The following is a 14,332-nucleotide window of genomic DNA, read 5'->3' on the forward strand; positions in this document are numbered from 1 at the left end:
CACACTCAGCACCCTTTTAAACACCCACAATTCACTGCACCATACTCCTTCCCTTCAAAATACCTTTCAACCCCTCCTTATATTACAGTGTAGAGGGAGCTTTATCTAACCCCGTGCTGTACCTGTCCTGGGAGTGTTTGACGGGGATGGTGTAGAGGGAGCTTTACTCTGTATTTAACCCTGTGCTGCACATGTCTTGGGAGTGTTTGATGGGGACGGTGTAGAGGGAGCTTTATCTAACCCCGTGCTATACCTGTCCTGGGAGTGTTTGATGAGGACAGTGTAGAGGGAGCTTTACTCTGTATCTAACCCCGTGCTGTACCTGTCCTGGGAGTGTTTGATGAGGACAGTGTAGAGGGAGCTTTACTCTGTATCTAACCCCGTGCTGTACCTGTCCTGGGAGTGTTTGATGAGGACAGCGTAGAGGGAGCTTTACTCTGTACCTAACCCCGTGCTGTACCTGTCCTGGGAGTGTTTGATGGGGATGGTGTAGAGGGAGCTTTACTCTGTATTTAACCCTGTGCTGTACATGTCTTGGGAGTGTTTGATGGGGACGGTGTAGAGGGAGCTTTATCTAACCCCGTGCTGTACCTGTCCTGGGAGTGTTTGATGGGGACGGTGTAGAGGGAGCTTTACTCTGTATCTAACCCCGTGCTGTACCTGTCCTGGGAGTGTTTGATGGGGACAGTGTAGAGGGAGATTTAATCTGTATCTAACCCCGTGCTGTACCTGTCCTGGGAGTGTTTGATGGGGACAGTGTAGAGAGAGATTTACTCTGTATCTAACCCTGTGCTGTACCTGTCCTGGGAGTGTTTGATGGGGACAGTGTAGAGAGAGATTTACTCTGTATCTAACCCTGTGCTGTATCTGTCCTGGGAGTGTTTGATGGGGACAATATTGGACAGTAAAGCGGTAAACATTCTGCCATTTGATACTCTATTTCCGCTGTTCGGTTAATAACTTGACAATGAAAGCGTTGGGAACACTGTCCCATTCCCAGCTTACAACAGGGGACAATTTACCAAGCTATAGTTTGTCGAAATGATGTCTAAAGTCTGTTTCTTGCTCAGTTGTTAACAATGCCACAATCTTTTGCCTTTGATAAACCAGTTTAGAGATTCCTACCGGCACTTGTAGATCCAAATTCCCGGAGAGCTTGCTCGTAATATTCCCTCAGACACTGCATTTTACTGCATTCCTTGTGGGGAAAAGACACATCCAGCATTACAAAAGCCAAGACTAACTCTTACCAACAACCAGCAAGGAATCAGAATCTCACCCAGGGACAAGTACCCGACTAATCCTGGGTTCTCCAGTCAGCATTCTGTCCTTACATATTGCACCCCACCAACCAGCAACAAGGTCCTGATTCCATGTTGTACACAGAGACAGTGTTATCTGAAGTAAAGAGTGAAATATTCCTTGGGGTGTTTGAAGCAATACTTGGCTGTCAGTTCTCTCGGACAGTGGGGCATCACAACAGCTGTTGCACTGACAGCTCAGTACAGATTCTCATGCTATCCAACCCAGTCTCAGTGCCTCAACCCCCCGCCCCAGTCTCCCAACAGCCCCCTCCCACCCCCCCATCTTGAGGCTCCCTACCCCGATCCCAGCTTCTATAGAACATGCAGCCTGTTATTGACTGTTATTGAGTTTATACAGGGGCTCTACTCAGGCATCCATTAACTCACCTGCTCTTTTTCAATCGCTATCATTCTCTTGAAAAACTCTAAAGAAAAGGGTCTGTTTTCTCGGAGGCTGAAAGGAAACAGAAACGAAAGATGAAATGACAACTCTTTCCAAACCATTACACGGAGTAACCAGAATGAGGAGCAGCTCCTCCGGGTACCAACGGGCACCTTATAGCACGAGACCATTCAGCCCATTGCTGCTTTCATCTGTCTCCTTTACAGGAATTTTCCAATCTATTCCCACTATCCGGCCCTGCCCATATCCTTTTCCATTCCAATTCCTCACCCAATTCCCTTTTAATAGATATTAGTCTCTCCTTCAGTAACTCCCACGTTGATAAGCTATCTCCTGTCCTAATATCGCCATGTGGAAACATTTCTTCTAAGCTTGTGTGTCAGTTCAGGGCCCTCAATAAGAATGTAGGAAATAGGAGTAGGCCATTCTGCCCCTCAAGCCTGCTATGCCATTCCACAAGGTAATAGTTCAACTCCACTCTTGCATCTGGTCCCCATATTCCTTATTTGGGCTTTGGAGGGGGGTGCAGCACAAATTCATCACCACGATATTGAGGCTGAAAGGGTTAAATTACGAGGACAGGTTGAACAGACTAGGCTGCATTCCCTCATGTATAGAAGGTTAATGGGTGAGCTAAGCAAGGTTTAAAATGATTAAAGGATTTGATAAGGTCAATAGAAAGAAACTATTTCCTCTATGCCATCAGCAGCTGTGGCTCAATGGGTAGCACACTGGCCACTGAGCCACGAGGTTCCGGGTTCAAGTCCCAATCCAGGGCTTCAGCACAAAAATCAATTGACACTCCAGTGCCTTCCTGAGGGAATGCTGCACTGTCGGAGGGTGGGCGCTGAGGGAACGCTGCACCGTCGGAGGGTGGGCGCCGAGGGAATGCTGCACTGTCGGAGGGTGGGCGCCGAGGGAATGCTGCACTGTCGGAGGGTGGGCGCTGAGGGAATGCTGCACTGTCGGAGGGTGGGCGCTGAGGGAGCATCGGAGGGTCGGCGCTGAGGGAGCGCCGCACTGTCGGAGGGCGGGCGCTGAGGGGGCGCCGCACTATCGGAGGGTCAGTGCTGAGGGGGCACCGCGCTGTCGGAGGGTCAGTGCTGAGGGAGCGCTGCGCTGTCGGAGGTGTCTCCTCTCAGATGTGACCTTAACCCTAGGCCCCAGAGCTGCTGTTTGTTTGTGGGATCCTGCTGTGCACAAATTGGTTGACACATTTCCTACATCACAGCAGTGACTGCACCTCCTTGGCTGTAAAACACTTTGCGATGTCCGGTGATTGTGAAAAGCACTATGTAAATACAAGGCACTCTCTCTCTCTGTGCTGGGAGTGTCCAGAACAAGGGGGCAGAACCTTCAAATTCAAGTCAGGCCGTTGAGGGGTGATGTCCGGAAGCACTTCCTCACACAAAGGGGAGCAGAAATCACATACTGCAAACACTCAGCTGTTACCTAGTGAACACTTTCCGCGCTTTCTTATAGCCCCCTGTCTTAAAGGCCCAGTCCAGGTATTTCTCCTTCACAGTTATAGAGACGGCTGGGATCGGTGTCTGCAGCGCACGCTGTGGGTATAAAGAGAAAGTCAGTCAGAGTCACTCTGTCACACAGGTCCTTGTAGAGAGATAAGGTCAGAGAGGAACTTACCTGATAGAGAGTTTCCGTCTCCTTAACATTACTTGTACTTTCACTCCACTCCAAGCAGAGAAGCCACAGTGGCAAACAGTCCTGTAACAGGAGGGAGACTGAGATCAGAGGGAGTGTGAAGCTGGCAAAGATTAAAACCCAATGCCAGGTACTTCCAGTGAAGCAGCATCAGAGGCAAGACAAGAGCATACACAAAAAAGCTGGGACCAGGTATGAGCACGATCACAGAGGGGAGAGAGGGAGAGAGAGAGAGAGAGAGAGGGAGAGAGAGAGAGAGAGAGAGAGGGAGAGAGAGAGGGAGAGAGAGAGGGAGAGAGAGAGAGAGAGAGAGAGAGCGAGCGAGAGAGCGAGAGATGAGAAATACAAGTGTAACTCTGTAAAAAAGAACAAAACAGAAACAAACAATCCTAGGAAGATGGAACTGTGGAGGCAGCCAGCACAGGCTGAGGCAAATATCCTGCCGAACTTCTTTGCAGAAATGACATCCCAGGTCAACCACGGAAAGGGGGTAGAGCTGGGGGGGGGGGGTGAGTTAATAATAGATGGGCTGAAAGGCCTTCCTAATTAGTGTTAGGAAATCCATTGATCTGTGTGTTCCCGTGGACGTTGTAATATTTAAGGGGCAGGATGTGCCAGTGCTGTTACGGCAGTTTCTGGGTGCAACTTGCTGAGAGTATGTTGGTACCCCAGATCAGTTCAAGGGTCAGTTAGGGCAGAGGTTCCAGGCAGTAGCAGTGTGCTGCGAGCTTGCTGTGTGGCTGGGGCTCAGGGGAAGGTCCAGGAGCAGTTTGGTGGCTCCATGCTGTGGAACAGGAATGGGCTAAAGAAGCTCCTGTAAGCCGCTGATAGATCAGTGCAGCTGAGTGGGGTCAAGGAAGCCCACAAGCAATATTCACTTGGGACAGCAGAGAAAGATTGGAGCTCAAGGGAAATTCAGGGGCAGTGCCAGCTCGGTAAAAAGCTGACATTGTGTCGGTAATTAGTCCCTTGCAAGCAATGTCCAGAATCCTGGGGAATGTGGTCTCGGGAAAAGAGATTAAACGACCAGGAGGTGATCAGTCGTTGAGCCAGGTCCAGTGCGAATGGCTCTGAGTGAGTTCGAGGCGAGATCTTCAAAATTACAGAACTGGAATCCCTTGTGCAGGAGGCAGCATTTTAATGAGTTTTGATACCCAGTGTCCCCCACGTCTGGCGGGGGTTGGGGGCTGCTGAGAAATCTGTGGAATCTGTCTTGACCACATCTGCCATTTGATGCACACCATGGGCTATTTGACCACAGTTAATTCACATGTACCTCGTGTTAATTCTGAATATTAGCATATGAAGTGTATTTATATATATATATTTATATATATAAATATATATATATGAATACACTTCATACGCTAATATTCAGAATTAACACGAGGTACATGTGAATTAACTGTGGTCGAATAGCCAAATACACATATACACACACACAATATACTGTACGTTGTTTTACTTTTCTAACTTTGCATAGTAGTTTATTGTGTTTGTTCAAAATCTGTGAAATCTTGTATCCTTATTCCAAAAGCAGGTTTCCTTGATCTCAGACTTTAACAACTTTAAGCAAAAGGTTACTAGACCTCCCCCAACATCCCGGGATCTGGCCAAGGGCCACAACATTACGAAGTATCTGGTCATTTCACAGTGAAGACACATGCAATGCTGTAGGTGGTTAGTTAATGTGGGCGGGATGGGGAAAGCTCTCGTTTGATTTTATCAGCAAGTCCTGGTGAACCCCAATTTCAGTTTACAGTTTGAGATTGTGGCCAGTCTCCAAGAGCACTCAGACAGGGAACGGACGCTCCTAACCACTGGGCTGGGTACAGAGCTCAAACCCAAAAAGGGCTGTCTAGGCAAGGGCTGTCAGCAGAGGCTGACTCTAATCTCATAGTCAGCTTCAGAGAAGGATCCCCAATGCCTTTAGTTGAAGTCAGCAGAAATCAGCAACAAGAACGTGATGTGTGTGTTCTGCGTGTCTCAATGTCACATTAAGGGATTGTGTTGCCTCAGGAGTTCCATGGGTGCCCATGGCACTTGTATTAAAATGGTTTCTAGAAAACACAGAAACATAGAAAATAGGAGTAGGTCATTCGGTCCTTCAAGTCTGCTCTGCCATTCAATATGATCATGGCTGATCCTCTATCTCAACGCCATATTCCCGCTCTCTCCCCACACCCCTTGACACCTTTAAAGTCCAAAAATCTGTTTCCTTCTTAAATATATTCAGTGACTTGGTCTCCACAGCCTCTGTGGTAGAGAATTCCACAGGTTCACCACCCTCTGAGTGAAGAGGTTTCTCCTCATCTCAGTCCTAAATGGCCTGCCCCGTATCCTGAGACTGTGACCCTTTGTTCATCCCTGCATCCAGTCTGTCCAGCCCTGTCAGAATTTTATACGTTTCAATCAGATCCCCTCTCATTCTTCTAAACTCCAGTGAATACAGGGCCTAGTCAACCCAATCTCTCCTCATACAACAATCCTGCCATCCCAGGAATCGGTCTGGTGAACCTTCATTGCACTCCCCCTATGGCAAGTATATCCTTCCTTAGGTAAGGAGACCAAAACTACACACAATACTCCAGGTGTGGTCTCACCAAGGCCCTATACAGCTGCAGTAAGACATTCTTGCTCCTGTACTCAAATCCTCTCACAATGAAGGCCAATATACCATTTGCCTTCTTAACTGTTTGCTGCACCTGCATGCTTGCTTTCAGTGATTGATGTACAAGGACACCCAGGTCCCTTTGTACATCTACATTTCTCAATCTGTCACCATTTAAATACTTTGCCATTGTTTTTCCTATTGAAGTGGATAACTTCACATTTATCCACGTTATACTACGTCATGTATTTGCCCACTCACTCAACCTGTCTAAATCACCTTGAAACCTCTTAACCCCCTCCTCACCGCTCACATTCCCACCACGTTTTGTGCCATCAGCAAATTTGGAAATATTACATTTGGTTCCCTCTTTGAAATCATTGATATATATTGCGAACAACTGGGGCCCAAGCACTGATTCCTGCAGTACCCCACTTGTCACCACCTGCCACTCTGAAAAAGACCCGTTTATTCCTAATCTGCTTCCTGTCTGCCAACCAACTCTCAATCCATATATTACCCCCAATGCCATGTGCTTTAATTTTACACACTAACCTCTTATGTCGGACTTTATTAAAAGCTTTATGAAAATCCAAATATACCACATCCACTGGTTCTCTCTCATCTAGTCTGCTAGTTATGTCTTCAAAAAACTCCAGCAGGTTTATCAAACATGATTCCCTTTCATAAATCCTTGTTGACTTTGTCTAATCTCGTTGATATTTTGAGTGTCCTGTTATCATATCCTTTATAACACTACTTTATAATAGACTTTAGCATTTCCCTGTCACTGATGTTAGGCTAACCAGTCTGTAATTCGCTGTTTTCTCCCTCCCTCCTTTTTTAAATAGGGGTTACATTTGCCACCCTCCGATCTGCCGGGTCTATTCCAGAATCTACAAAATTTTGGAAGATAACAACCAACACATCCACTATTTCCATGGCCACCTCCTTTAGTACCCTGGGATGTAGATCATCAGGCCCTAGGGATTTATCAGCTTTCAGTCCCATTAATTTCTCCAGCACTATTGTTTCAGTGATACTAATTTCCTTCAATTCCTCCTCCTCACTAGACCCTTGGTTCCCTAGTATTTCTGGGAAGTTATTTGAGTTTTCCTCTGTGAAGACAAAACTAAAGTAGTTGTTTAATTGCTCTGCCATTTCCTTGTTCTCTATTATAATTTTTCCTACTTTGGACTCTAAAGGACCTACATTTGTCTTCACTAATCTGTTTAATCAATCTCTTAAAGAGCTGACAGTTCTAGAACATTCTTACACCTCTGCCAGTGTACCCCTGATCACAAGGGCAAGGCAATGGGTGACTCACTGGCTACAATGGTACTCTGAACTGGTCAGTACAAGGCGGGTCTCCCACTGTCCACTGCACTGAGATTCACCCTCATACAGCCGCTGTTATTCAGCAACACTGACCATTCTCAAACACAGGATTACAGCACACGGTGTGCTCCGAGGTAGGCAGCTCACCTTGGGTGGAACCTGTTGAAAAGCCTCCTGGAAGAGCTGGCTGACATTCATGCTCTGCAGCTCCATCAGTAGCTCCAAGCTGCTTCGCCACATCTCCACTGAAGGGCCAAAGCTGCCGCTCGCAGACTTGACCACTCGGACAGCTTTCTCAGCATTACCAAGATCGACCAACAAGCGAAGCTACAACAAGAAATAAACAGTTAAATCCCTGTACAAACACGCCACAAGTTCCAGGCACTTTAATACTGCACTCTCTATACTCGTGTCCGGGTCATTTAACTATAACAAGAAAAGCAACGGCCCCAATACTGACCCTTGGGGAGCTCCACGTCAGACACTGCTCCAGCCAGATAAATATCCATTCACCAGGACACTCGGCATCCCATTCCTCAACATCATGCCCATTACCACCCCCTTCCCTTCTTTATCTTATCCTAACAGTAAAGAAGTTTCTCCTGAATTCCCTAATGGATTTTTTAGTGACTATCTTATATTTACGGCACCTAGTCTGGTCTCATCCATAAGTAGAAACATCTTTCTTATGTCTACCCTACCAAACCTTTTCATAATTGTAAAAATCTCTATCAGACAGTAAGAATATACAAGGAGTAGGCCATTCGGCCCCTCAAGCCTGTTCTGCCATTCAATAAGACCATGGCTGATCAGACTGTGGCCTCAATTCCACATTCTGCCTACCCTTGATAACCTTTCACCTCCTTGTTAATCAAGAATCTGTCCATCTTGGCCAAAAATTCATGACCCTCAGAGAAAATATTTCTTCTCAACTCTGCCTTAAATGGCAGACCCCTTATTATTAAACTGTGTGCCCTAGTTCCAGTCTCTCCCACAAAGGGAAACAGAGGAGAGTGCGAGAGGAGGACCCTGGTACAGGCAGTCAGCAGCACCTAGAGGAGAGTGAGAGAGGAGGACCCTGGGGCAGGCAGTCAGCAGCACCTAGAGGAGAGTGAGAGAGGAGGACCCTGGGGCAGGCAGTCAGCAGCACCTAGAGGAGAGTGAGAGAGGAGGACCCTGGGGCAGGCAGTCAGCAGCACCTAGAGGAGAGTGTGAGAGGAGGACCCTGGGACAGGGAGTCAGCAATACCTAGAGGAGGACCCTGGGACAGGCAGTCAGCAACACCTAGAGGTTCTAGTCTATCGAGAGGATCTAGCATGTAGTCTATACTCAAGGAGTAAGGGTGAAATAAAAGCAAGGGTCCATATTCTATTTAGTTAAGATATGCCGGGGAGCTCAGTACCGTGATTTGCACATCCTGCGCTATGTGGGAAATCCTAGTCGCTCCCGGTGGTCTGGATGACCATGTGTGCAGGAGTAGCCTCCGACTGGAGCAACTTGAGCTCCGGGTTTTGGAGCTTGAGCAGCAGCTGGGGGCACTACGGTGCAGTCATGAGGCTGAGGGGTTCGTGGATAACACGTTTCAGAACGTGGTCATCCCGCAGCTTAAGGAAGTGCAAACAGAGAGGGAATGGGTGACCACCAGACAGAAGGAGACCAGGCAGGTAGTGAGGGAATCTGCCGAGTGCATCTCGCTCGCAAACCATTTTTGAGCCTTGGAAAACGGTGAGAGTGATGGTTCCTCTGTGGAGGCCAACCAGAGCCAAGGCCATGGCACTGTGGGGGGGAGGGGGGGGGTGTGGGGAAGAAGTGTGGAAGGGCTATAGTGGTAGGGGATTTATTAGTGAGGGGAGCAGACAGGTGCTTCTGCTGTAGACGTGACTCTGGGATGTTATGTTGTCTCCCGGGTGCCAGGGTCAAGGATGTCACAGAACGGCTGAAGGACATTCTGAAGGGGGAGGGTGAACAGCCAGAGGTCATGGTCCATGTTGGGACCAATGACATAGAAAGATAGAGAAATGAGGTCCTGCAAACAGACTTTAGGGAGTTAGGTAGAAAATTGAAAAGCAGGACTTCAAAAGTAGTAATCTCCGGATTACTCCCAGTGCCACGCAGTAGTGAGTATAGGAACAGAAGGATAGAGCAGATGAATGTGTGGCTGGAGAGATGGTGCAGGGGGGAGGGCTTTAGATTCCTGGGCTTTGGGACTGTTTCTGGGAGAGGTGGGACCTGTATAAGTTGGACGGGTTACATTTGAACAGGAACTGGACCAACATCCTCATGGGGAGGTTTGCTAATGGTGTTGGGGTTGGGATCCTGAAAAGTAGTTCAGAGGGGAGAGAAACTGAGATGGAATTAGAAGTTAAAACGCGAGTGAGTGAGTCTGGAACGCTGAGGAAACATAGGCTAGATAAGAAAGGAGTGAGTTTAGCAAGGCTAAATGGAATATATTTTAATGCAAAGAGCCTGAGGAATAAGACAGATGAGCTGAGGGCACAGATAGGCATGTGGGAGTATGATGTCATAGATATGACCGAGACTTGGCTAAAAGGGCAGGATTGGCAACTCAGCATTTCTGGTTATAGGGTACTCAGACGAGATAGAGAGGGATAGACGGGGGCGGGGGGTGTTGCAATATTGATCAAGGGATCAATTATAGCAGTGAGGAGGGATGATATCTTGGAAGAGTCATCAAATGAGGCCATACGGGTAGAAGTAAAAAACACAAAAGGGGCAAACGCACTGTTGGGTGTGTACTATAGACCCTCAAACAGTCAGGGAGACATAGAGGATCAAATATGGAATCAAATTTCAGAGAAGTGTAAGAATTATGAGGCAGTAACTACCCAAATATTAACTGGGATAATTTTAGTGTGCAAGGTAGGGAGGGAGCAAAATTCTTAAGTTGCATCCAGGAGAACTTGTTTAGTCAGTATGTAGAAAGCCCAACAAGGGAGGGGGCAGTTCTGGACCTAATATTCAAAATGAGCCCGGGCAGGTGGAAGGCATATCAGTAGGGGAGCATTTTGGAGATAGTGACCATAACTCAGTTAGATTTAGGATATTTATGGAAAAGGATAAGGTTGGGGCGGGAATAAAATTTCTAAACTGGGGAAAGGCTAATTTTACTAAGATGAGATATGATTTGGCCCAAGTGGACTGGGAGCAGCTATTTGCAGATAAAACTGTGTCAGAGCAGTGGGAGGCATTCAAGGAGGAAACAGCGAGAGTGCAGGGCAAATATGTTCCCATAAAGACATAGAGGGCGGAGGGGGGAACCAAGTCCGGAGAACCCTGGATGTCAAGGGACATAAAGGTTAGGATTAAGAAAAATAGAGAAACTTAAGGTAGATACCGAGGGCTCAATATGGCAAAGTCCCTAGAGGAGTATAAAAAGCGCAGGGGGGAACTTAGGAAAGCTAAGAGAGTGCATGAGAAAGCATTGGTAGGTACAATAAAGGAAAACCCAAAGGGTTTTAAAAAAAAATATATATAATATATATATATGTGAAAAAAGAGAATAACTAGGGAAAGAGAAGGGCCAATTAGGGACCATAGGGGTAATCTGTGTGTAGACCTGGAAGACCTGGGTACAGTCCTCAATGAATACTTTGCGTTGGCTTTCACAATGGAAAAGGACGATGCAGGTATAGACATCAGGATGGAGGAATGTGAAATATTAGAGGAAATTAATAAATCCTCAGGCCTGGATGAGATGTATCCCAGGCTGTTGAGGGAGGTAAGGGAAGAGATATCAGGGGCCCTGGCAGTAATTTTCAAATCCTCTCTGGTGAGGTGCCAGAAGATTGGAGGACTGTTAACATTGTCCCATTATTAAAAAAGGGAGGAAGGGACAGACCAGGAAATTATAGGCCAGTCAGTCTAACCTCGGTGGTAGGGAAGTTACTAGAAAGAATTCTGAGGGACAGAATATATCTGCACTTGGAGACACAGATTAATCAGGGATAGTCAGTATGGATTTGTTAAGGGAAGGTCATGTTTGATAAACTTAATCAAATTTTTTGAGGTGGTAACCAGGAGCGTTGATGAGGGTAATGCATTTGATGTGGTCTACATGGACTTTAGCAAGGTTTTTGATAAGGTCCCTCATGGCAGGCTGGTCAAGAAAGAGCCCATGGGATCCAAGGCAAAGTGGCACGTTGGACCCAAAATTGGCTGAGAGACAGGAAGCAGAGGGTGATGGTAAAGGGATGTTTCTGTGACTGGAAGTCTGTTTCCAGTGGGGTTCTGCAGAGCTTGGGGCTGGGTCCCTTGCTGCTTGTGGTGTACATAAATGATTTGGACTTAAATGCAAGGGGTATGATAATGAAGGTTACGGATGACACGGAAATTGGCAGGGTGATAAATGGTGAGGAGGATAGCTGTAAACTGCAGGCGGATATCAATGGACTGGTCAGGTGGGCAGAGCAGTGGCAAATGGAATTCAACCTGGAAAAGTGTGAGGTAATGCACTTGGGGAGGGTTGACAAGGCAAGGAATTACACTATGAATGGTAGGACCCTGGAAAGTACTGAAGATCAGAGGGTCCTTGGTGTGCATATCCATAGATCCCTGAAGGTAGCAGGACAAGTAAATAAGGTGGTTAAGAAGGCATATGGGATACTTGCCTTTATTAGCCAAGGCATAGAATACAAGAGCAGGGAGGTTATGCTGGAACTGTATAAAACGCTGGTTAGGTCACAACTGGAGTGCTGTGTGCAGTTCTGGTCACCACATTATAGGAAGCATGTGATTGCACTGGAGAGGGTGCAGAGGAGATATACCAGGATGCTGCCTGAGCTGGAGGGTCTGAGCTGTGAGGAAATATTGGGTAGGCTGGGGTTGTTTTCCTTAGTTGGGAGGGGACCTGATAGAGGTGTATAAGATTATGAGGGACATAGATAGAGTGGAAAGGAAGGCACTTTTTCCATTAGTAGAAGGGTCGGTTATCAGGGGGCACAGATTTAAGGTAAGACGTAGAAGGCGAAGAGGGGAGTTGAGGAGAAATTTTTTCACCCAGAGGGCGGTGGGAATCTGGAACTGACTGAAAGGGTGTTGAATCAGAATCTCTTGTAACATTTAAGAAGTATTTAGATATTCACTTGCATTGCAATAGCCTCCAGGTCTATGGGCCAAGCGCTGGAAAATTAGATTAGTTTAGTCAGATCTTTGTTGACCGGCGTGGACACGATGGGCTGAATGGCCTCCTGTGCTGTAAACGTCTATAAGTCTATCCTCTCAGCATCCACCCTGTCAAGTCCCCTCAGGATTATATATGTTTCAATAAGAGCACCTCTCATTCTTCTAAACTCCAATAGATACAGGCCCAACCTGCCCAACCCTTCCTCGTAAGATAACCCCCTCATCCCAGGTATTAGTCTAGTAAACCTTCTCTGAATTGCTTCTAACACATGCATATCCTTTCTTAAATAAAGAGACCAAAACTGTACACAGTGCTCCAGATGTGGTCTCACCAACACTCTGTACAACTGCAGCAAAACATCCCTACTTTTATATTCCATTCCCCTTGCAATAGACAACATTCCATTTACCTTCCTAATCATTTGCAGTACCTGCATACTAACCTTTCCTGATTCATGTACTAGGACACCCAGGTCCCTCTGTACCCCAGAGTTCTGCAATCTCTCTCTCTATTTAAATAATTTGCTGCTTTTCTATTCTTCCTGACAAAGTGGACAAGTTCACATTTTCCCACCTGCCAAATTTTTGCCCACTCACTTAAGCTATGTCCCTTTCCAGACTCCTTATGTCCTCTTTACAACTTACTTTCCTACCTATCTTAGTGTCATCAGCAAATTTAGCTACCATACATTCAGTTCCTTCATCCAACTCATTGATGTATATTGTAAATAGTTGAGGCCCTAACACTGATCTTTGCAGCTTCTCTCTCCCTCAAACTGAATGTAAAATTCAATCATACTATGATCACTACAACCTCGGGGTGCCTTCACTATGAGGTCATTACTTAATGCTGTCTCATTGCACGCTTCCCAGATCTAGTATAGCCTGCTCTCTGGTTTAAGAAACTGTCCCGAAAATACTCTATGAACTCATCATCAAAGCTATCTTTGCCAATCTGATTTGTCTAATCTATGTGGAGATTAAAATCACCCATGATCATCGCTGTAACTTCCTCACAAGCCCCCATTATTTCTTCCAGTATATCCTGCCTACAGTGTGGTTACTGTTAGCAGCCAATAAACCATCCCCACAAGTGACTTCTTACCTTCACCGTTTCTCAGCTCTACCCAAACTGAACATCTTGATCTCCAGAACAAAGGTCATCTCTCTATTATATCAATGTCACCCCCAATTAACAGAGCTACCCCTCCACTCATGAATATTCAGGCCCCAGTTTTTGTCATCCGGCAGTCATGTCTCTGTAGGGACATAGTGAATCTTACCCATTGTTTGTAAAGAGCCTGAGGTAAGAGTGAAGATTCACTGGCCTTATCAAAGACAGATAGCACCTTGTCGAGTCTCTGAAAGACAGGAAAACAAGGAAACAGAGAATTAAGCGAGCCCACGCAGAATCAGCCACATGAGATCAGGACAGCACAAGGCAAGTTGGAGCTCTAGTTGGATGGAGGGAATCTCAGCCCCTCAACCTCACCTTCTTTCGAAGAACCTCATTGTTGGTTTTCCGTTTAAACCTCTCTAGACAGAAAGTGATGTAACATTTCCAAATTGCCTCTGCAATCAGAAAACAACCAATCAGTAAAGGTCAGCCCTGTGGGCCAGAAATAAGCAGTGACAAAACGTCTGTAAAACAGCCTCTCTCGAAGCACCAGCACTGCTCTGTTAATGAACAAAGCAATGGGGTGGGGGGGGGCGGATTCACAGCTGCTGTTACAGTAGGTGGAAAGATCCAATTCAGGTTGGCACGCCTCACTCTTCCCTTTGCAAAACCCAGGTCCCATCGATCCTCCCAACTCCTCGCTCTCCTCCCTCCCTCCCCTTTGCTCTCGCCCCGCGTCCTCCTCCCTCCTGCCC

General features: G+C 46.7%; 1 protein-coding gene across 2 annotated transcripts in view; it reads right to left on the reverse strand.

Annotated features, from left to right (window-relative positions):
- utp6 (UTP6 small subunit processome component) overlaps positions 1 to 14,332 on the reverse strand; it is a 30,762-nt gene that overhangs the window by 2,141 nt on the left and 14,289 nt on the right. For both annotated transcript variants that reach the window (XM_078535126.1, XM_078535127.1), the window contains exons 12-18: positions 13,953 to 14,032; positions 13,744 to 13,821; positions 7,466 to 7,645; positions 3,352 to 3,432; positions 3,160 to 3,269; positions 1,692 to 1,758; positions 1,126 to 1,198 (exon numbers count right to left, since the gene is read on the reverse strand). In XM_078535126.1, coding sequence (XP_078391252.1) covers positions 1,126 to 1,198; positions 1,692 to 1,758; positions 3,160 to 3,269; positions 3,352 to 3,432; positions 7,466 to 7,645; positions 13,744 to 13,821; positions 13,953 to 14,032 — 669 coding nt within the window. The remainder of the gene's footprint in view (positions 1 to 1,125; positions 1,199 to 1,691; positions 1,759 to 3,159; positions 3,270 to 3,351; positions 3,433 to 7,465; positions 7,646 to 13,743; positions 13,822 to 13,952; positions 14,033 to 14,332) is intronic.

This window comes from Cetorhinus maximus, unplaced genomic scaffold (assembly GCF_964194155.1).
Source record: "Cetorhinus maximus unplaced genomic scaffold, sCetMax3.hap1.1 HAP1_SCAFFOLD_298, whole genome shotgun sequence".
Taxonomy (NCBI): Eukaryota; Metazoa; Chordata; class Chondrichthyes; order Lamniformes; family Cetorhinidae; genus Cetorhinus; species Cetorhinus maximus.